Here is a 23,886-nt window from a genome sequence, read left to right as displayed (position 1 = left end):
TGCCATTATTAAAACCGGATAAGATAAGTACGGATTGTGGATCCTATAGACCACCTTCACTGTTAAATCAAGACCGCAGGATCCTTACAGCGATCTTGACGAATAGGCTTCGCAGGGTAATACATGTGCTGATCCACCCAGACAAGGTCGGGTATGTACCGGGGAGGAACATTACAGAGAACCTTAGGAGATTGCACCAAGTGATCTACAGTACGAAGGATCACACGGAAGCGTGTGCGGTTGCTTCACTAGACGCAACCAAGGCATTCGACTCGGGGCACTGGAATTGGTACGCCACAATGACAAAGATGGGAATAGGGCCACAATACATGAAATAGGTACAGCTGATAAATACCGAACCAATGACCAGAGTTCGAGCCGGGAGCATATATTCAGAAAAGTGGCAACTATACAGGTGCACAAGGCAGGGCTGGCCACTGTCCCCAAGACTATACCTTATAGCGGCAGAGCCTATGGCGGCATATTTGAGACAGGAATATGACAACATGTTGCTTTATCTGAGTAATCCAGAAACAAACCTGCCGTACATTCTTGAGGTGTTGGATAAGTCTAGTGCACTGACGGGGATTAAAATAAATAGGAGTAAGTCATGCTTATTTCCGCTGGCCACATTAGCAGGGCTGGAAGAGGAGGACCAATAATTCTCCCCCTGCCATGGAGAAGAACTCCTTTAGATACTTGGGGATAAACATTTATTGAGACCCTACACAGGCCCACAAATTTAAAACAGCGAGGACTAAAAACAGTCTGCTGAAATCCATTTAGTTCTGCAGTAAGCTACCCTGGTCTGTGATGGGCAGAGCGGCGCTGCTGAAAATGGTGGCGTTGCCGATGCTCATGCATTTTTTCGGGAATGTCCCGTAGAACGTTCCAAGGCAGTTTTTCAGACACTTGGAAAAGATGTCTAGGGGTATCCTGTGGTGGGAGGGGAGGAACAGGGTGGCCAGAGTATGCTGCAAAGACCATACGAGCAAGGAGGGTTGAAAATCCCAAATTCTGAACTGTACTATCTGGCATGCCAGCTGCAGTACGTGGTACAATGGGTGGCAGATGATCCCATGACTGAAATGGCACTGTTGCAGCCAGCTATCAAGGGAAGATACCTAAGAGATTTACTCTGGAATCCCCCTTGGGAACAAGCTGATCACCCTTATTTGATAGAACTGGACATTTGATTTTGGGAAAGGGCTTGCGGGATCATGGGACGGGTAGATCCCCTCTCGCCACAGGCACCGAGAGCAGCAATTCTGGAGGGCAGACCGAGCAGCAGGGGGATGGTGAGAACAAGATAGGAAGAGTATGGAATAGCTACAGTGGGGGACTTGCGGAATCACAAGGGGCCGATGATGTTTGAGGAGTTGCAAGAAGGCACGGGTATACTTGGAGGCCAGTTTCTGCTGCACAATAGAGTGATGAAGGTGTTACGAGACAGGTGGCCGAATAGCAATGCCGAAAGCATAGAGAGCGAAGACATGGAGACACTGTTGGCAGTGGCAGAGGGCAGACACAACGTCTCCAGGATTTATGAAGTATTGATAGATAGTAATGCGAGAACGGAACTGAAGTGCAGCGTGAGATGGGAAACGAAATTGGGGAAGACGTTTGAGGATAAGGAATGGAAGGAGGTGAAGTTGTATCACAAAAAGGTCTCCTACAATTGAATATTACACAGAGGGCATACCTTACGCCAGCCACTATTGCGACGTTTAAGGGCGCAAAGAGACAAAAATGCCCTAGATGTAGGATGGTGAATGCTGGACTGGTATACATGTTTTGGGGATGCCTGAAAGTACAGTGGTTTTGGAGGGAGGTGGCACAAAAAGCACACCAAGGTGGCATAGAGCTGGATATCCGGAGCCCAGAAGCTTGCATACTAGGCAGGTAGAAGAGAAATGTGAAAGATAAACTGCTAAATAAAATGAAAGACGTGATGTACATAATAGCTAAACTTAGCATGGCTAAGAGGTGGAAAGATGCCAAAGAACCGAGCGCAACTAGTTGGTGGAGGGAGTTGGAAAAGTGGGTCACCGCAGAGACAGGAGCATGGGAAAGTGCCTGAAGTGAACAAAAAGCTGAGCTGGGAATGGACATTCAACGATGGATAAGGTTAACTGTGACTTTGTTTACATGCAATGAGGAGGTGGAGATCATACAGGCTGCACCGGGAGAAGTAGATGCAGAGTGATAAAAAATATTTATCATGTCATGTAATGTGCAGGCTGTGTTGGGAGGGGTTTGTGGTAGAGTTCGTCAAAGTTGGAATACAAATAAGAAAATACTACGATGTACAACAATGATTGAGTTGTGTTATTGTTTGTTGTGGTTATAAAAATGCAATAAACTTTTTTTTTTTTTTTTTAAACAAAGAAATGCTATCAAGACAAAACAGAAAAATCATTAAACAAAGTAAGCAACCGGGCTCCTCTGCAACCAATTAGCAAATCTGAAAACAAGTAGAGCTCACCGTCACAAATGACACTGCTGCTGGATCCTGGTATTGGACAAGCAATGTTTCCACTGGTAACTGTACTTTTGGGCGACTTTTAATGCGTTTGTTCAAGTGGACCAATAGCTCCATGACCTGAAGAAAAAAAATATATATATTTGTTACTTTTTCAGAACATTAACAACAAAGCATGCTATAATCGACAAGACGCTTACTCTAATGCTTTAGGCGTAAGGTAAGAACCTGTGTGAGAAAGATTAACAGATTTACATTTATTGAATATGTATTTTTCAGGTGGTAAGGGCGGGTTTGCCTGGTGAGCCTTAGACCGCCACTTGTAACGATTATTCAATATGCCACAATAATTTGTGCTATTGTCGCATATCATCCAGCAGACCTTCAATACTCCACAATCTGGAAAGATGAACCAGTTCCAAATGTTACAGCAAAGTTGACTGAGGCAATGGAGACAAATAATTTGGCCACAATACCATAAATATTGCCAATATAGGAAGCCAGAGATAGAACTCTGTTCTGCTGGACACTAAGATAACAACTAAACCATTGCACCAAAAATCCTCTAAATAACATTTCTCGGGTTGGTAGCATCATAGATTCAACAGGCCTTGAACATTCTTCAAGCGTTCGTGAAGATTCATAAACCCGTAAATAAATTTAACACTTCCTTTTAACAACGGCAAGTCCCCAGGATCAGGTTCTAACAACCTCGGGTGAAATCAGTTTTGCAAACATGACAGAGGGAATGAAAGGACAGCACAGTTTTATCTCTAAACATATCAAAACTAGAGAAAACATTGTAAAAGCAATGTAACTTTTCCTTCTCAAAAGCATCAGTAGGATAGGAGCCTGTACCCAATGAAGTTATGGAGATGAACAAACCACGCAAGCAACAGACTTGCCATCTACATTAAAATAGTTATGTTTGCAGAAAATTTGCACTGGTCTCAGTGGTGGACTGGTAACGAAAAGTGGTCATGGAAATGTTTTCAAAATAGATCATTGTGAGCCAATATGGCAAGCAAGATGAAACCCACTAAGAAGCGTATGCAGGATTTAGCACCCATTGACATTTTGAAAGATGGGTCCAAATACTGCATGGTAAAGCACATTGTACTCATATAGAAGCAAAGTAGTTAAACATAAAATAGTAGCATCATACAATTGTAAAATGAGGAATAGCATACTGAAAGATTTATGAGAAGAGTGGTTCTTCAAGGGCTGTGGGAGATCAGAAGAGATGGAAGGAATGTGTGTGATGACAGGGAGCGAGCATAAGAGCAGCATAACTCCACTAACCCACACTAAAGAGACCCATGGTGCAGCGGCCCACAGGGAAATCTCCAGAATTCCCTGTATGTCAGTCCACCACATGTACTCCAGAGGGCAGCCCTACAAATATCTGCAATGGCCCCTTTCCAAGTGGTGGAATGGGTTCTAACCTTGCCAGGCATAGCTATTAGCTTTGGAGTAACAGAACATGATTAATGACAATTCACCAAACATGGCACTGCCTGAAAAGAAAATCTGAGGCCATTGTAAACAGAAAAGGGAAGCAGTGGAGGAAAAGATCTGTAGAAGCAAATTAATCTATCTACATGTGTGGAAACGGTTGGAATATTATAGGAAGATTTGGAAATAGACATGGAATTGAAGTATTTGTTAATGTAAAAACACATATAGACAATGTTATGAGATATGCTTTAAGTTACAAAGGTTTGTTAAAGTATTTATTTTTAAATAGCAAAATTTGAAATTAACTGTAGCACTAGTCAGCGAGCTGACAATCTAAACTCTAGGTGCTGGCCATTCCAATAAAACATTCAGTCAATAATCTACCTATATGTGTGACGAATCGGAGGATGTCGTTGCTTCTCCATTAGGGGGAAATTGTTCCCATGGGGCTAGGGCGGTGCGTCCACAGTACAATAATCACCCTCGGGGGGCCGCACTAAGGGAAGATCACATGGGTAGGTAATTCCCCCGTATGGGATTAGGGATAATCATCATCAGAGAATGTGGTATCAATCCACTCTACCATGTCCAAACACTTTGGCAAATCCTCCTGTTCCCTCCCTAAATGAAGCAAATACACGCCAAATTAACCAAACTCCTATGTTGTTACCAAGCTAGTCATCCTAACTTGGATAATAACATTGAAAAGTCAAGTAATACAGAGTATTGCACATGTGGCTTGAAAGCCGGTACTGTGACAAAGAAGACACCAAAAATATATTGTTGCCAACTCAAGTTACATAACAGCAATGAAAACCCAGATGATAGAAAGTATTGGGTCTATAACTAAGACTGGTACTGTGAAGAGGATTAGTAGGGGAAAGGATCACTCGCGAGGAATCAGTCGAGCGTTCGGTCTAGCTCCCAGCAGCCAGTGATTGGATACACAGAATAGAACAAGCCAACATGGGCGATCCGTGGGAGTTCAAGCTCAAGCGCTGAGGAGACACAAGAGAGCGAGAGCCGTCTGCCTAAGAGCACAAGCAGAAGCCATAATTGAACGCAAAGCGAACCGCGGAAGAGACGGGCTGCGCAGCAAAAGGGATGCCTCAGTCTGCAGAGTTGCTGCAGACCCCGCTGGATGCCCAGACACTACCAGAGCCTCTAAGAAGAACACAGCTGCCAGGGAACTGCCAGTACCGCCAAGGTGAAGGCAGACAGGTACGCAGGTTGCCCGGGAGCTGTGAGCGGTCTGTGGAAGCAACAGGGTTAACTCAAGAAGTCAAGAAAAAGAGGGTCTGAGGAACTTATCCTTTGCAAGTCAGAGGGAGAGCAATGAAAAACTAAGCAGATACAGCGTAACTGTGCAAGTTTGAGACGGCACCCAAATGCGAGAGGGTCTCGGACCCTAAACAAAGAGCGAATCTGCGGCACTGAAGTACATCAGAGACCAGTTGCATAATTGGCATAAGAGTGAACCAAGCAGATACAACACAGCCGTGCGAGTTTGGGGCCCGAAACAAAAAGCAAGAGGGCCTGAGACCCTAGCTAAAGAGGGGGCTCTGGAGCCTGAAGTGAATAACAGACAATTGCATACTTGGCAGGAGAGTGATCCAAACTGATTTCACGCAACTGTGCAAGTCTGGGACCCAAAGCCAAGAGGGACTGAGACCCTGATGAAAGAGGGGGTCTGGGACTCTTATCAAGTGTACCACTCTTTCTCTCGTTTGACTCAAAGAGTGACCCAGGTGGACACCACGCAACATCGTAAGTCTGGGGCTCGCACCCAAGTATGTAAAAAAGGTTTGGGACCCCTGAGGAAAAACAGACAATAAAACAATTATTTAATTGACAAGAGGGTAAATCAGTTTGGACAAAGAAGTTGTGAGTCAGAGACCCGCACTCACACAAGTGACTAAAATAAGCAGGTTAAAACCCTGTGATAGAAGAGGGGGCGGTTCTACATTTGGTAGCAGATGTGCCAAGCCACTAGTACACAAGAACTGTGAAGCCAACGGTCCCTCTTGAACTATATTGTGACTTAAGATAAGAGGACCACTAGGAGAAAGGAGCACAACCCTAGCATTTGGAAACTTGTTTTTTTTGGAGTGATATTTTTCTGTTGCTTGAAAACACAGTGAACACTTTGAGAAGAGACTATTGTTGCAATTATCTTAGGTTATTAGTGTTGGAGATAAAAGTAGGTTTCTGGGACACAGCAGTGACAGACTTTTTAGTTTCGGACTTCCTGACAAAACCATTAGTTTCTTTTCAAGTAGGGAAATTCCTCTAAACTTTACGGATAGGGAGGCATTTTTCCAACCTTACTGTCATTAATAAAAGTTTATATACAAAAATATACAAACATCGTGTCTGAGCATTGCTTCTGCACCCTTACATATGCTGATGAACACCATCTGAAATAGAGCTAATACTAGCAACCAGGAGAAGGTATTCGAGTGAAGGAATTGATCATTTCAAATCTCAACTTAGCAACATGCAACTGTCTCGGGTTACTGGAAGCACAAGATGGTGATTTTCTTAGTTTCAGTATGACCTTTTTACCATTGAGATATGACTAGCAAAAAAGAACAAATTACTTACTCTAGTAATTTTCTTTGATGGATGTTCCTCCCACATATTCCTCTTCTTTGATATTGTCTGATATCCTGCTTGCACCTTTGGAAATTTTTTCTCAGCATGGGGTGCAGTGCGTCGGCGGCTTCTATCACACTCCTGACACCGGTATAAGTAGCATGCACCAAGCCCGATGCCTCAGTTCTGTTTTTCCCTCTTTCTATGCACATCTGTCTCAATGGTTATCAACAACCAAGACACTGAAAGAGAGGAAGTTTGAAAAAAAAATGTAAAATGTGCCCAGGGATAGGTTGGGAGAATGAGGAATGCCTGGGAGGAACATCGATCAGGAAGAAAATTACCAGGGGTAAGTAATTTGTTCTTCTAATGGATTGTGTCCTTCCACGTATTCCTCATCTTTGATGGACTCCCATAGCAGTATGTAAGATGGTGGTGGGAAAGTAGAATTTATTTTCGATTCATGCTGTGTTGATACACAACAGCGCCTCACACTTTTTCGACAACACGGAGTGGGGGCATGCTTGGATGGACATGATGGGTGTAGCGCCTCTTCCGGGGAGGTGCAGCACAGAGACTTGAGGGAAGATCGTGGAGATTGAGAGACTGGCCTCAGAGAGACAAGCAGTAGGGAAGTACAAGTTCTGCAAATGGCAGGAGGGGGAAGTGAAGATGTTCAGTGGGGAGGCTGAGACAGTGACAGACTGACACTGCGGAAGGGGATGAGTGGCTATGCAGTAATCACTGCATTTCAACACTTTGACCTCGGAGTTCTTTAGGGTGCCGGTTGGAGACACCCAGCCGCTGCACGCAAGACCTGTGGGAGGGGCGACCGGAAGAGTGCAAGAAGCGGTCGAGTCCGACTGAGCCGTGCACCGTTGGGCAATTGTTAGGATGTTGGGAGATTGGCGGGTGAAGTTCAGCAACATGTTGAATTACAACGCATGCTAACCCGCTGAAGGGTCCACATGTCTGCACCACCACATAGGGCACACAAAGGTTGGAGAGGAACACTGGGGAGAAAGGGTGTTGAAGCTCAACAAAGAAGAAGGGGGCCCAATGTTGGACTGTGGCGGTTTCAGACTAGGCCTGAATGTCGGGGATGGAAGAAGTGGGATAAGGTGAGTGGAACACCTGAGGGGAGGGGGTACTGATCCCTGAATGAGCACAGTTAAAGTCATCACCTGGAATGTTAGGGGTCTAAACAGTTTCGTGAAGAGGAACAGAATGCATACATATTTGAAGGGGAAAGGGGCGCACACATATCGCTCTTGCAGGAGACATCTCACTGCGGCTAGGCAAGCAAACATCACCAAGATTGCGAGTAGTAGAAGTAAGCGCCTTTGAATTCAACGGCCCACAATACAGCTGTCTTTCACCCCCTAAGCATACTGACATCAAATGTAGTCCCAGGGAAAAAAACAGCGCAGGTGGTTCCACAAAACTCTTGGACAATTGACAGCATGTAACCCTCCTCTGAAAGAGTCGCACAGAACAAACGCTAAACAGATGTGCAGTACTGTAAGGACCTTGTGGGAGTGTTCAGCAGTGTAGCCCTGGTGAGCAGGAGGATACCTGGCCTTCGGCTGCAGGACCGGCAAGACCAACGTGAGTACGACTGATAAGTCCAGTGGTTGCGGTGCAAGGGGTAGGGAAGGGGCTACTACTGGGACCTGCATAGGAGTACCTTTGAGAACTTGAACAAGCAGGCGGGTCGAACAGACGGCGCTCCAATGAGCAGCCGACAACCAGGATGGAGCTAGGACACAAGTCAGTGTTCCTCGCCCTGCGAAAATAACTGATGCAAAGTCCCATATTGTGCAACTAGCGGCCCGACATTAATATGACAAGTATTTAAGTATAATATACTGCCCCAGGACACAGCACAAGAGGCAACAATTGTCTCTAATAGCCTGTGCCAAAGTCCAACCACGAACTGCAAAAAGGGGCAGCACAATCAAGCCTACCACCTAGTCAATACATTCGCAAGAGGATACATCGGTGACAAGGACACAAAAGAGACGGGACACAGCCCGGCGCATACCCAACATAGCGGAAGAATCATAACTAGAGGAACCCATAACCGTGTAATATTAAATACATAAAGTGTACTACTGCAGGGTCTGCCTTCACCAAATGGACAGGATACCCGATTCCAAATGTCTGAAGTGTGGAGCAGGTATGGGCTCCCCATTCCATATCCTATGGGAGTGCCCCAAGGTGCATGTCTTTTGGGGGCAGATAAGGACCGCCTACTTAGGGTGGTCAGTGAACCAGTTCCAGCATGCCCGAAGGTAACGTTCTTGCATGTGTGGGGGGGGGGGACAAAGGATTCACTGGCAAAGAAAAGTGTTTGATAAAGATGGCGATGATGGTTGGGGAAGAAAATCTTGGCAGTGGATTGGGGTAGCACGGCCCCGTCTGGCACACATGAGGGGATGGACTATTGTGCAGGAATGGAGAGAAGGGTGTATCGAGACAGAGGACGCCCACAAAAGCTCAAAAAGTTGTGGGCCAGATGGATGAATACAAACTGAGTATTGTTCCTGGGGCACTCTGAGACAAGAAACAGGAGCGAGCCGGTGGGACGGGGCAGGGAATACCAGGGGCGGTGGGAGGGGCAGGGGTCGTTTGGGGAGAGGGGGAGTGTGGTTTAGGTGGGGAGTTGGCAGGTAATACCAGGGATGGTGAGAGGGGGGTCGTTTGGGGAGATTGCACTGCGAAATGTTTTGACTGTTTACATGGTTGACTATTATGCGCATTTGGAAAACAATAACATTAGTTATAGAAACATTTACAAAATACCGTCTTAAGAGGACACATATGGAGAGGCTCAAATGGAGCTCCCATTAGGAATTTTAAAACCAGATTCAGATCCCAAACTGGGACAATAAAGGAAACAGGAGGGAAAATGTTTGTTAGTCCCCTCATGAACTGAATGACAATGCGAATTTTAAAATAAGAACCCTGTTCAGGCGAGCGCTTAAAGATCGAAAATGCTGCCAGATATCTCTTTGCTGGCCTTCTGGCCGAAAGCAACACCTCCATTATGTCTTCCAGGAGGTCCCAATCTCTGTATCTTAACCTTTCAGAAACCAGGCGTAAAGGTTCAGGGATCCGATTTCTGGGTGAAGAATGGGACCATCCTCCCGAGTGAGCACCTCTGCTCTTTGAGGAAGATGAATCGGTGGGCAGATTGACATGTCTAGAAGGTCCGGGTACCACGTCGTCCTGGCCCAATCCGCAGCAAGAATTTCCCAAACTTTCTCAACCTCCTTATAGCATGAGTAAGATCAGGGACTGGTGGAAACAAGTTGTGACGAATCCCAGGGTATTCTCACTGCTTCCATGGGGAGGACCCTTTCCATTAGACCAGGGAGGTGAGGCTGCTACCCGATAGTCCCCCTTGGGGTGATACTCGGCAGGACGATCTCATGGGGCGTGAAATCCTTCATGGGACCAGTGATGAAGGCCCTGGGAGAATGCAGAATTCCCTTAACCCTTTTGTCCCTCCACTCTTATTCCCCACTCAGGTCCCTCTGGATATATCTATCTCTCTATCTAGATATATAGGCAAAAGCCCACTGCAGAAACAATACACGCACTGCAGTTGTCAAGAGGCAGCCCCAATCATAAACAAGAAAGAAGGACTCAATGGTCTGTCGAGCCAGCACTGGAGGAGCATGGAACAAAATGCATGTCCGTGGCAGAGGACCCGAAGGTCGGAAATCGAGGTGCAGAGAGACGCAACTCTCTGAGAGGTCCCAGCGTGGTGGACCTGGCCGGTGGCAGTGAGAGGGGAAGCCAGACCAGCAAAATCAGACCGAAGATGTGAGCAACCAGAGATGAGAAACCAGTCGGGAGCAGCGAAGAGGAGAACGCGGAGCATGGCAGCAGCAGAGAAGTTCTGCTTCACCTCCCGAAGAGACCGGAGACCGCCCGACACTTCCCAAAGGTAGGGAAAGGGACGGACCGGTTATTGGGGTACCGAGGCAGCTGAAAACACTGAGAAGCCTTGTCAATATATCCCGAAGAGCATAAGGAGATAAAACAGGAATTGTATAACTTGATACAAACTTTGTAAACCACGTAAATATATCCCAAAAAGCCGAAGGGGATTAAAGAAGAGCTGTACTACTTGATTCAAACTTTGCAAACCTGATACGCATCCCAAAGACCGCAAGGGGATAGCAGAAGGATGCTACACGAAGACACAAACATTAAGAATAAACCTATATGGGATAGTACCTGGCAGGAAAGTATACCAGTTCTGTCCAAGTGGACACTAGGTAAAGCACTTTCTTTGAACTTTTATTTAGCTGTGAAGAAACCTGGGGAAGGGAGTCATTTCCTGGAACTGTGAACATCATCTACTTTGGTTCGAGTTATACCTGTTGAACTCAAACATTTTGTGCACCTTCAAGATAAAAGAAATGTTTCAACCCTTAGTTTCTAGAATGCAAGTTAGTTTATAGAACGCAAGTTCATTTCTAGAATGCGAGCACTAGGATAGGGTAGGATTTTGGACACCTGACATTTTTGCTTTTGACATCTTGACAAAGGACAGACCCTTAGTTTTGGTTGAGGTAGGGAAATCCATCCTAGAGTAGGGACAGTGAGGCTTCTCCCAACCCTTTTATTTTTTAAATAAAGATTTATAGCAATCACTATGAGTCCTCTGTGTCCTTGTCTCATTCCTGGTTCCTCACAGAAATAACGAGTAAGAAGAGATCACCAGGGGGCACAGAGTAAGATGGCAGCTTAGGCCAGAGCTCCTGCTCGCCCACGGCAGACATCCGACAATAAATCCATCTCCCCCAAGACGGGGGAGAGCAGTTACGCCCACCGGAATGTGGGGGCTTTGATCCGGTGTGGCAAGGGCCCAGCAAACTCGTCAGAGACATTACCTGTGCCTTCAGATTGACACCGGACCGCAACATGGACAATGTGGGCCTGGCAGAGGGCAGCAGACTCGGCGGACCTGACAGACTGCCAGCACCTTGCGGGGCGGGGGGGGCATACCGGTGCATCGGTCCCCCGACCCCTCATCAGCTGGCCTGATAGCAGCAGTGTGGACCAGCGTACGCTGTAGCCCTGGCGCCGAGAACAACAGCCCCGTGGCTGTGAGCAAGGTGGTGTGTGGCGTGAGCAGTAACGTAAGGGAAAGGAGCCTGTGGGGAGGACCCAGCGCAGCTATCAAGGCAGGGAGCGGCAGAGGCGGCAGCAAAGCCACGGTCTGCGCTGAAGTGGAGGCGTTTGGCACTGGGGGCACAAGAGACCTTGGGGACTCGTAGGAGGCCCTGCTCCCAAAGGAGCTGGGCAGAGCCAATGATGAGCCACATTGCCAGGGAGAGGCATCCTGCCCTAGCGGGCTCCTTGTGGTGGAGGCACGAGCTGGCTCCCGGTGCCTGAGTTCTAAACTGTGCAAACGTTCACAATAAACTTTCACTTGGGCTCTGGCATCCGTTCAGGAGCGATAGCGGGCAATACTCATGCGCCAACACTGGCTTCCCCAGAATCACCTTGGGTGGCAAACACAACAGACCCTCTTACCAGATTAAAAGATGTTCCCCCAGAGCACTTTAGGAAACTGTGGGTTGTGGCGGGCCAACACTGATTGTGGGTCTGTGCCCCCACCCTTTCTGAGATTGTGGGGAGACACCTGGGGAGGACCAGTGGTAGCGCATGGAGCGAGTGTGGGGTTCAGCCTGCAATGCTGCTGCAAGGGGGTCCATAGCACTGCTGGACATCCGCCAGAGGAAAAAGGAGGGGGACAGGCTCAGGAGGAGGGTGTGGGGGAGGGGCCTTGTAGAGGCAAGGCGGAGGAGGAGTGGCACGATCCAGGACAGTGTGGAGAGGCTCTTCGGAATTACCCTGGTGGGCAAGGAGGGAGGCAGACGCGACCATGGGGAAGGAAAAGGCTACTAAGGCAACACAAAGTAAAATGGAGCGTTACACGTCTGGAGCAGTGAGTAGGCCGAGTACAAGCCATGGTGCGGAGGAGCACCCTGATGATTGTGAGAAGGACCCCCCCCCCCACCCTCCAAGGCCGGTGGTGGCCAAGCTGTTCAATTACAGGGACAGAGACCCTTCAGGCATCCCACAGTTAAGTGGCAATTCAGGTTAATGCATATATGGGATACATTACTCACCGTAATCATATTTCTGATGCTTGTATCTGCTTAGATTCACATGCTGTGCATAGGCCGACATTTAGTGGAAGCTGCGGCGTATTACAGTTGTTGTTTTCGAAACTCGAAAAGGGACATCGAGAGGGAGTGCCAGTAATACTATCCCTAGGGTGACGTCCACTGTACTCATGGTCCTTCACGCGTCGAGGTCCCTTAAGATTGTTTTTTTCCGTCATCATGGACCTATCAAGACCATCCGACTGCGGTGAAGAACAAAAGAAGACTGTCGAAGACTCCCATCGACAGATCCGTTCCAGCCTTGGATGGCTGCTCCGGGCTTCTGTCCACACAGTAGGGAGAGAGGATGGGGTTTGGGGGGGGTGGACATTTTAGAATGTATATACCCCTTTTCGTACACTACATTCGCCTAGCTGCTGTGTCATTCCGTTACGGATAGGACCCCCTTTAAATGTTGCCCTAAGGGCAACAGAAAGTTCCTGTGGGTCAACAAACACCTTGTGTGTAACCCGTGTCTCCCTCGGGACCACGTAGAGGGTTTCCTGTCGGGTGTGTAGACTCTTCAAACCCAAGACATTGAAGGACCGCTTAACTAAACGCTGGGACCACCACGCCAGGCAGCTCGAGGCCAGGGAAGTGGAGGGTGCCTTCAGCGATGGCTAAGGCGATGGGGTTACTCTGCTTTCCCAAGCGCAGGCCCCCGACCACCAACAGACAGGCCAGTGGCTTTCTTACAGGGACGACACCCGGCAGCGGAAGCGCTCTCACTACCCCTTCCACAAAACACACAACCCACTGCCGAGACTCGACACACGTGTCGAGCAAACGGCAGCGTGCAACGTCTAGGGAGAGGTCTGTGAATCGCTGTCCTCTGGGCACTCCAGATCAAGATCGCCACATGACGAGCCCCGACTGTCGAAAGACAGAACAGACGTTGTGGATAAAAACATTCCCGAAGGTCGTGTCAGCTGACGAGACTTCGGATCGGAGCAGAGATTTGACGTTCTGCGTCGATAGCGGTAAAAAAAAAAAAACAATTAAACACCACATACAGGCGGTACTAGCCCATTTTGTCAAAAAGCACGTCCCAGAAGGCCTTGTTAAATCAAAGGAGTCTAAAAAGAGTTCTTCTAAGACCCCTAGGGATAAATAACAAAAGGATAGGTCCACTCACAAGAGTAAGGAACCTCAGGTACAGGATTCCCGGTCTTCAGCCTTAAAGAAAAAGGCTACTCCTTCTACTGTAGTTCCACCTACCCCAGACGATTTAGGTATCACACTTCAACCAATGGTCATTCCTAGTTCTGCCCAATGGTCAGCTGAAGATATAGATTGGGTAATGAGAAGAATGTCCTTCATGGCTAATTTTTACACAAAAGTCCCAAACTACTTCACAGGTTTTCACTCCACCCCTCGACCCCCCCCACACCAGCGGCCTCTGGGTCTCAAGACCCTGTCCAACCCTCTGCTAAGAGGTCTCGCCCCGGTGACCTAGAACAAGATCCTACTGTCATCAACCTACATGACCCAGACACTGATCATGAAGACCTCTATAGCCAGGAAGCCGCAGACCCATATTATGGGGATGAGGACGATGAGGGTGATCCAGATACAGACATATACAAAATCAGCTCCCCAGTTGATAAGGACACCCGCCTCTTCTGAACGAGGTACTTAGCAAAGCGCCTGACCATTTCCAAATATCTACCCAAGAGGATGCACAGGACGAGGATTTTGTTGACGAAATCTTGTGAGATAAAAAGGCTGTAACTCTGTTTATTCCCCTACTAAAGTCTGTCCAGCGGAAGGTACAACCCTCGCTAGAAACACCCAATCAGACACGAGAAACTTTTCAGACCTGTACCTTCAGACCCACTGTACGTTGGGGGGCAGCTAAAGCCTGACTTGCTCGTTGTTATTACAAGAAAAAGAGCAGGTACTCCCCTATCCTCCTCCGAGGCTCCTCCAAGCAAAGAAAGTGAGAGGCTGTACACAATGGGCAAGAAAGTTGCCTCTCTTCTACTGCATTCCAGACCAGAATAGCTAATAATGCTACTTTATTAGCTAGTTACAACTGCCATAAATGGGATGAGGTCTCAGCTTTACTCATCAGCCCCGGAGCCCCTCAAGACTCAATTAGCACTGGTGGGTGCAGAAGGAAGGGCAGTATCAAGCTGCTTGCTAAAAAGCAGTCTTGACACTGGAGACAACCCCAGCAGAATCATAGCTGAGGGAACCATTATTAAGCGTCACGCTTGGTTACGCCAATCCGGGTTTAAATCAGAGACGCAGGCCACTCATTAACATGCCCGTCAAGCCCAATGCATTCTTTGGCCAGGCTGTCGAAGACGCCTTGAAGACAGCCAAGGAGGAATATGATACACTGAAACCATTGGGCCAATTGACCAATAAACCTCCTGGCCAGAGGGGAAACAGCAATGTTTGTCGCTCACATGGACAATTTTCCCAAAGGGGTTCCAGCTATAACCAAAATCAAGGAACAGCATGGGGGAACAATCAAGGCCAAGCCTCTCAGAATTACGAGAGGACCGCGCAGATCACGCAGTCGGGGAAGGGGGTACCTCCTCCAGAGGTGGTACCCCACCTCAGAAACAGTGACATCCCGCTTCAGGTGCCCACCCATGCATCTCCAGTAGGAGGGCGCATTTCCAACTTCACCCAAGCATGGGAGGGAATCACCTCAGACAGATGGGTGCTGTCCACCATAGCCGGCGGATATTGTATAAAGCTCCTTGAGCGACCCCGGAACCACCCCCCACACCAGAAATCCCACTCCGAAGAAGACCAACGCATCCTCCGAGGACATCGCCACGCTGCTCCAAAAGGACGCCATAGAAATCGTCCTGGCCAACCAGTTAAACAAGGGTATTTATTCAACTTACTTCCTTGTGCCAAAGAAAGATCTAACAATGTGCCCAGTATTAGATTTACGCCCTGCAAACAAATATGTCAAGCCACAAAAGTTCTGCATGACTATGCTACAAGAGGTAATCCCTCTGCTAAAAAGGGGGGGGGGGGGAGAATTACATGGCAACACTGGATATGAAAGATGCCTATTTTCATATTTCAATGCTCCCAGCGCACAGAAGATTCTTGCGTTTCAAGATAGCGAACCAGCACTACCAATTCAGAATAGCATCCAAGGGTATTCACGAAGGTACTGGCGGTAGTGGCAGCACACCTGCGCAGGGAGGAAATCCCAATGTACCCTTACCTTGGCGACTGGCTGATTATGGGGGAGTCTCCCCTAATTTGCAGGCAAAACATTCAAAGAACTATCAACCTTCTCTTTCAATTCGGCTTCTCCATCAACGAGAGAAAAAAAACCAAACAAAAACAAAAAACAAAAAACAAGCTAGTGCCAAGCTCAAGCAAACAGTTTCTAGGATCTGGGATCCGTCATAAACACAGAAGGGGGGTTGGTCTTTCCGTCAGAGGAAAGAGTCCAAAACATTTTACTGCAAATACCATCAGGCTGTCAGATAAGGGTGTGCAAAGCTTGCGTTTGCTAGGCATGATGGCATCTTGCATTTACCTGGTACCACACGCACGCGCTTGTGCATGCGACCCATGCCGAGTTGTTGGCAAAATATTGGTCTCAGGCAAGTGGTCAGTCGGACGATTTAGTGGTCGATTCGCCAGCACTAGTAAAAAATCTTCACTGGTGGACAAGGGAAAATCTGCTGAAGGGGAAACCCTTCTACGATCGAGAAGTACAAGCGATTGTAACGACAGACGCCTCACTCGCCGGGTGGGGGGCTCATTACCTTCACCACACAGCTCACGGTCTGTGGTCTCAGGCGGCAGCACAGAACCACATCAACATCCAATATGTAAATATGCTGTTCTTACATCACCAACCTGTATCTTATAAGCTTATGGAATGTACAGCACAATTCATTACACCCGGGAATGGAACATGGTAGATGGCTGTTAGAGAGAGGGATGTTATGATTTGAGAGAAAGAAACAGAAGGATGTAAAGGCAGGTTGGGGCTGTTTAGAAGATAACTTGATTGGAGCTCAATGGAAGTAATAAAGCTCTTACTGTTACTGCGAATAACCAAAACCAAGCAAGGTACATGCTCATGTTCCCGGCGAAGTTAAGTGATGGTGGGGGAGAGGACGTGTGTGTTCCAGAGCCCGTATGAAGTTTGGGACTGGATAGAAAGTGAGGTACTGGAGGTCACAGCCCTGACGGGGAGAAGGCTGATTGCGACAAGTAAGGCCAATTGCGTCGCCGTGCTGCGGTGACCACCATCTGAAACAGCTTACCTGAGTCGAGTCCAGTCGTGAGAGGGGTCCTGCATCGTGTTTTTCTGCAATCTTCACCCGAGAGTCCTTGCACCAGCTAAAGACATCAACCGGCGAGCTGCTCGAACCGGCAACTACTGCGAATGAAGGACTGAGGCTGATGGTGTGAAAAGCGACCTCGGACCTTCTTTGTATGTACGGGAGTGAGTTAAAGTGTTTCTTACCTGCACCTAAACTCCCTTTAAAAGTTTTGCTAACTTTTATAATACCTTTAATATACTTTGGATTTTGCCATTGTTTGCGCAAGCCTTCCAAAAGTTGTGGACACTTTTGTTAGTTAGAATAAACTGTCCTCCAACCCTTGGAACCGTTCACAAACTAGGTCGGAACTTTTCCTGAACTTTTGGGCATATGTCAGATCATCTCATCAAGGTTGGCGAAGGACTAGTTAGACTAGGCTGTCCACGCCACTTCCCCATCCCCTGCCCCACCCCCTTCCTCCCCACACACCCCCCTTTCCCCATACCATCCCCTCAGACCCACATTACACCCACCTCCACTAAAAATGGAGTAAACCTAGACCACCCGTGTCTTAGTCCTAACCCGAACCCGGCCATATACAATCACACCACACCTATCAGCACTCATGATACGACCACACCCATCTTGGGTAATGAAAGACTCAATAGACTCATGTCTAGAACTAAAATGCCCCTACTACCCACCCCACTTACTACCATACCCAATACACCTACCAAACTAAACACCACGCCCATTAATCTCCAACACAAAAGCCTCCACAACGCACCACTCAAACACCCATCCAATAACAAAACCACTGATTCTTCCACCATCTTAGACAACACACCACCCCCTTCCCCCTCCTCCACCCTCAAAAGCGCACTCATCAATGCCCGCTCATTAGGTGCCCATGCCATAGACATCCATGACCTTATTGAGGACCAACACCTTGACATGCTGGTGGTCACTGAAACCTGGCTCCATCCAGCAGCAGGACCATCTCTAGCCCTTGCTATTCCCCCTGGATTCAGCATCTTTAGAACAGACAGGTCAAACACCCAAGGAGGTGGAGTTGCAATAATAGCCAAAACCACTCTGGAAATCAGAGCTAGCCCAATAGAACAGATACAAGGCTATGAACTCCTTCTAGTGAAGTACACCTCCAACCCCAAAACTACCACCAATTTGCTAGTGGTATACAGATCACCCAACAAAAATACACACCCTGACTTGGACATACCGCTACTCCTAACGCCCCTCATCAAGCCTAAAACTAAATGCATAGTCCTCGGTGACTTTAATCTAGGTTACGACGACCCCCTGGACTCAGAAGCGTCTACATTCTATACAGCCATGTCAGAAATGCACTTCGCACAACTGATAGATAAACCTACCCACTCAAAAGGAAGAACCCTAGACTGGCTTCTCACGCTCAACTCTCCAATCACCATTGACTCCATCATCCCAGTCAATTGGTCAGACCACTATGTAATTAACTTCACCATAGATAATGACAGTACAGAGCACATCACCCCTAAAAAACCAGAAGCATTCGAAACTAGAAATATCAAAAAACTCTCCTCCGACAAACTCACTCCTGTCCTGAGTGCTGCCCTTGCCCTTACGGTTTCAGGCACTAACAACCCTTCCTATCTAGCTGAACAATACCAACAATGCCTTACCCAAACTATTGACCTACTTGCTCCCATCACCACCAAAACCCGTAGACCTGACAAACGTTCCTGTTTTTGGTTTAATGAGGAACTTGTAGCCTTAAGACGCACTAAAAGATCTCTTGAACATCTCCATAAGAAAAACAATACCCCAGAATCGGCACTAGCCTTCGCTGAAGCTAACAAAATATATAAATCAGCTATAATCTCTCAAAAAGCCAATGCCTTCAACCTCCGCATTACTAATGCGTCCTCCGACAGCAAAGAACTGTTTACCATCCTTAGAGAGCTTGAAAACCCCTGTCAAACTTCAGCACCTTCTAACGCTAGCAAAGACTGGTGCACCACTATACAAAGCGCACTCTCATCTAAAATTCTCCTACTACAAAACAAAATTGATAATAAAAAAACGCTCCTAGCTGACAAAACTCCACCCACTATATCAACGACTACACCAAATGCCACTACTGGCCCCCCATTCCAATTTACACCAGTGTCTAACAAAGAAGTACTTGACACCATAATGAAACTCAAAGCTTCCAACTGCAAAGAAGACCAATTCCCCTCCCATCTAGTAAAACTCTGTGCCCCCACCCTCACACCCATAATTACCGAATTCATCAATGCCTCTTTCCTCACAAACACAGTCCCCACCAGTATTAAAAAAGCCTGGGTGACACCTCTCCTAAAAAAACCAACCCTGGACCCCTCAATACCCACTAATTACCGACCTATTACAACGGTCCCATTTCTCCTAAAAATAATTGACAAAATAGCCTATTGCCAAATTCAGAACCATTTGGAACAACATCAACTATTAGGAGACCGCCAGTCAGGATTCCGCCCCAACCATAGCACAGAGACAGCCCTCCTTGATCTGAAGATCCAAATGGATGCCACTAAAGAAGCAGGCAAACTCTGTCTGCTGATGCTCCTGGACCTCTCAGCGGCCTTCGACTTGGTCGACCACGACAAACTCTGCAACACTCTAGCAAACAACTTCAACCTAGCTCAGAGCGCTACCAACTGGATCAAATCATTCTTGGCTGATAGGACCTCCAGAGTGTCCATCGGCAAAGAATCAGCAGACCCAATGCCTGTCCCAGCAGGTGTGCCGCAAGGCTCCTGCCTATCCCCCACACTGTATAATGCCTACACCAAGCTATTATTTGCAGCCCTGGATGCCATGGGTGTCATCTATACTAACTTCGCCGATGACACCCAAATCCTCATTCCTCTCTCAGGCAATCACAAACAAGACTCCCTTTTGGTTAACCAAATCTACTCACTTATCCAAAACTGGATGGCCAATAACAGCCTTTGTCTCAATGACGATAAAACAGAGCTCCTCATACTAGGCTCTTCCAGCAAAATCAACACCCTTGAGCCTGCCTTCAAATCATTCACCATCGATGGAACCACAATCCCTGTTCTTCAACAAGTCAAGACCCTGGGCGTCTACTTAGACGCAACACTATCCATGACTAAACAAGTAAACACATTAGCCTCGTCCACCTCCTACACCTCCAAACTCATCTCCCTTAGCCGTAAATTCCTCTCAGCCAAAAACTGTGTTACACTAGCCAGAGCACTCATACTGTCTAAGCTAGACTATTGTAACATCCTCTTCCTGGGCACGTCCAAAACCAACTTAGCTAAACTCCAACTCATGCAGAACAAAGCCCTTAGAGCAGCCTTAGGCATCAAAAAATCTGAACACATTTCCAACACCAGAAGAGACCACCACTGGCTCCCCATCCAAGCCAGAATTCTATTTAAAACCCTGAGCATCACCTACAAATGCAGGACAAACAAAGCACCCAAATACCTCAACAATACAGTCACAATGAAGCCCCAGACTAGACTTCTCAGGTCCAACAAAAACTCATACCTCGAAACCCCCAGATACAAAAGAGAGAAAGCAGGGGGTAGTAGCTTCAAAACACTGGCACCTAGACACTGGAACGCGCTACCTACCCACATTATGAACGAAACCTCCTACCCTAAATTCAAAAGCTTCCTGAAGACTTGGCTCTTCAATAAGTTCTAACTGAATTAGGGCACTAATCCGCTCCAATTAACTGTACATATCTGACTGCTTTGCATTTTGCTGTATATTCTTGACTGCCTCGCATATTATTGTATATTACTGACTGTTATTCCTGTGTTTTCCTCTGTGTACTCTCTAATATTGCATTCCCCCGTTGTCTGTAACTACGCCGTGATACCCCCGGGTCTGGGCGTATAACAAATGTAATAAATAAATAAATAAATAAATGTTAGGCTCACCTGGTCTCGGAGAGGCGTTGGGGCACGGTTGCAGCCCTCCCGGGCGGGAGGTCGCTTGGGTCCGACTTCCCCCTCTGCGCTTATGTGGTGACTGGTGGTAATAGGTGATGTTGCTTGGGACTGTTCCTGTTGATTAGTTTTGGCAAGCACTCCGTCCTGCTGCTTCTGGTAGGGGCGCTTGTATGATCTGGACCGAGTTCCTTCACTGGTCCCTTGCACATGGTAGTCCAGTCCTGCTGCGACTAAGCCACTATACTTTAGGTAAGTGTTCCTGTTTGCCTTCGTCTTTCCTTGTCTGTTTTTGTTGTATTGCTGTCCGTTCCACTTTTGACGTTTGCTCTTTTGCTTTCTTCCCTTGCAGGTGATGTCGGCCCGGCAGAAGCTGCGGAGCTCGAGGCGGCAGCCGGAGGGAATGAGTAACAAAGCTGCAGCGGTACAGTAGCTGGTAAGTTGTTAACTAGGGGGCGAGCAGGGTTCAAATGCGGCCCGGCCCTAGGACGGATGTTCTAACCTTATCTTTTTTCTTCTTCACAGGGTCTGAGTTTGTGGATGCGGAGTGCGTTGCTGCGGCATCGGGAGCAAGATCACTGGATGTCAGGAGATGAGTCTGCAGATGAAGAGATGAAGCACCGGTTTCCTGGAGGCGAGTATGCAGGAGAACGCCTGGTTTCAAAAGTAAGTAAACTGGTCCAAGCAGCGATGAGCGTCACGTTGCACGCGAGTGCAAAGTAAAGCGAAGCACCGGCCTTAAGGATGGAGCAGCTTATATAAGCCGAGCTTCTGAAGCCACGCCCACCAGGTTTAGCCTGCCTGCCACATCCAATGAGTCAGCACATAAAGACCAGGCCTAGGGAGCTACACCCAATGAGTCAGCACATGAGGATGTTCTCTGGAATAAAGGCTTTCAGCTCCTGGAAAGTTCTTGTAAAAATAAAAGCACTCCTACACTGAAATAAAGTAAAAACACTACTGCACGGAAATAAAGAGTTCCTGCTCACATCTCTATATGACCCTGGCACCAAAGGTGCCAGGACTGAGTCCAGCCAGAGCCCCTGTGTTTATGGGTCCCAAAGGGACACAAGTGAGTCAAGTGACCCATTGCCCCATCACTAGATGGTGTGGTTTTTGTGTTCTGGGGCCTGTGGCTATGACAGCATAAGGCCCCAGACAACTTAGGGAAGGACTTTTGAACTTGAGGTTAATTCTCTGTGGACCTGTAGTGCATAAACTAATCTGTACTTTATTTGACAGGAGTGTGATTGTATTGTGACTGTATATATGTAATCTATTATTAGTGTTATGTGAAACTGCTACCTCTTAATAGTCGTTTTTCATAGTGATATTTGGCCATAAATAACTATTTTTATACACACGGCCGAAGTGTAATTTATGATTCCCATTGTGTTTACTCATTGTGGACCCTTTACAAGCTCACCACCTCTTGAGACTTAGCCTAGACCTCTCGTCACTGCTACCTTGAACTGGTTTGGCTACAGCTCCCAGAGTTATCCCCGTCACAATATAGGTTGGCCTTCTATACATCTGTCCATGAGGCCAGAGTATCGAAAATCAGTGCTAACAGGCCCCTTTGTGAGCTTTGGCCTCATGTCCTTCCAGCAAAGGAATAGTAACGGAAAGAACAACCCCTCAAACTCTGGGAGGTCGCTTGTGTCTGCTGCAGTTGGCGTATCGCTGCACTCAGCGAGTTAGCTGCTGCATTAGAGAACTGAAGCTTCTCCAAGCTCTCATCAGCCTTGGAGCCACATAGCTGGGAGCCATCAAAGGGCATATCTAGAAATCCTGCTTGAACATCTGGAGCAAATCCAGACCTATGCAACCAAGCAAATCTTCAGGAGACAGTGCTTGGTGCCATCGCTCGACTGACACCATCTGCCGAGTCCAAACCAAGTTATGCCAATTTGCTAAGGAATTTGGCATAACTTCAAGACTACTCTATTTTTTTGTAGCTAAAAGTACTCATAAAACTGCCAGGATGGAGCACTAAAATATGCTAATCCATAGAATAAGAATGTACCTAGCAGAATGTGTCCTTCCTATGAAATAAATTTAGGTCATGAAACACAAAGATGATTCCTGGAACTTCATTGCTGATGAATCAAAGAAGAATTCTTAAATTTTGATTGTGCAAATACACTAAAATTGGGAGAGACTGACCAATGTGATGAATCCAGTGATGTCATCACTACCTATCTGGGTGAACTCTTCCCATGTGGCCAGGAAAGGGCAGCTGCTACCTGATCCTGACCCTGGTAGTGGCTGTCTGAAGGAGGACCACAGGGGAGGAGAGAGTCACTGGTAGAAACATGATATCCCCCTTTCAACTTGGGGTAGGACATACCCCTAAATTCACAAACCTTGATGGCCAATTGTAGTACAGATCCAGTCCAACCACACTATACCGAGTATACGGCTTGTTTTTGACAACTTCTGCCTAAAACACTGAGTCATGGAGGAGCCCAAGAGTAACGCAGAGCGCTAAAGCCTTGGAAATAGAGGTACGCTCTAGTGGTTTGAAGCATCAGATAGGTGTTGTGGCATTTAAAATCCCGGCACTGCAAGGAAGACTGAGATCCACGATACCCGAAGCGGGAAGCAAACCAGCTACAGCAGGGAGCAGAAGGGCTCCTATTGGCAGTGTCACGAGAGGTCCAGAGCGGAAGAGTTTGCCACAGTCTGACGAGAGGAGGTCCAGGCATGGCGAACACAGGAGGACAGGCGGGATGCCAGCAGAAGGAGGTGCCCTGCTGCAGAAACCGAGAGCCACAGAGAATTCCGAACCCACCAGAGAACACCGGTGAGTCCAGAAAGAGGAGGTGGGACACACTGGGGCGCTTTGAGGCATATACCACACGCAAGGGAAAGCAGAAACACTCATAAGGCAAACCTGGGCGAGGGAGCTGGGACAGCAAGTACATTTAGAAGGG

At 47.5% G+C, this 23,886-nt stretch overlaps 1 protein-coding gene across 2 annotated transcripts in view; it reads right to left on the bottom strand.

Moving 5' to 3' along the window:
- The window catches only part of ECPAS (Ecm29 proteasome adaptor and scaffold), a 3,148,361-nt gene that overhangs the window by 2,992,963 nt on the left and 131,512 nt on the right, over positions 1–23,886 (bottom strand). For both annotated transcript variants that reach the window (XM_069630810.1, XM_069630809.1), the window contains exon 3: positions 2,486–2,602. In XM_069630810.1, coding sequence (XP_069486911.1) covers positions 2,486–2,602 — 117 coding nt within the window. The remainder of the gene's footprint in view (positions 1–2,485; positions 2,603–23,886) is intronic.

This window comes from Ambystoma mexicanum, chromosome 6q, assembly GCF_040938575.1.
Source record: "Ambystoma mexicanum isolate Mex_15411 chromosome 6q, UKY_AmexF1_1, whole genome shotgun sequence".
Taxonomy (NCBI): Eukaryota; Metazoa; Chordata; class Amphibia; order Caudata; family Ambystomatidae; genus Ambystoma; species Ambystoma mexicanum.
The sequence above is the reverse complement of the archived record's forward strand: the minus strand, read 5'-3'. Positions and strand labels throughout refer to the sequence as shown.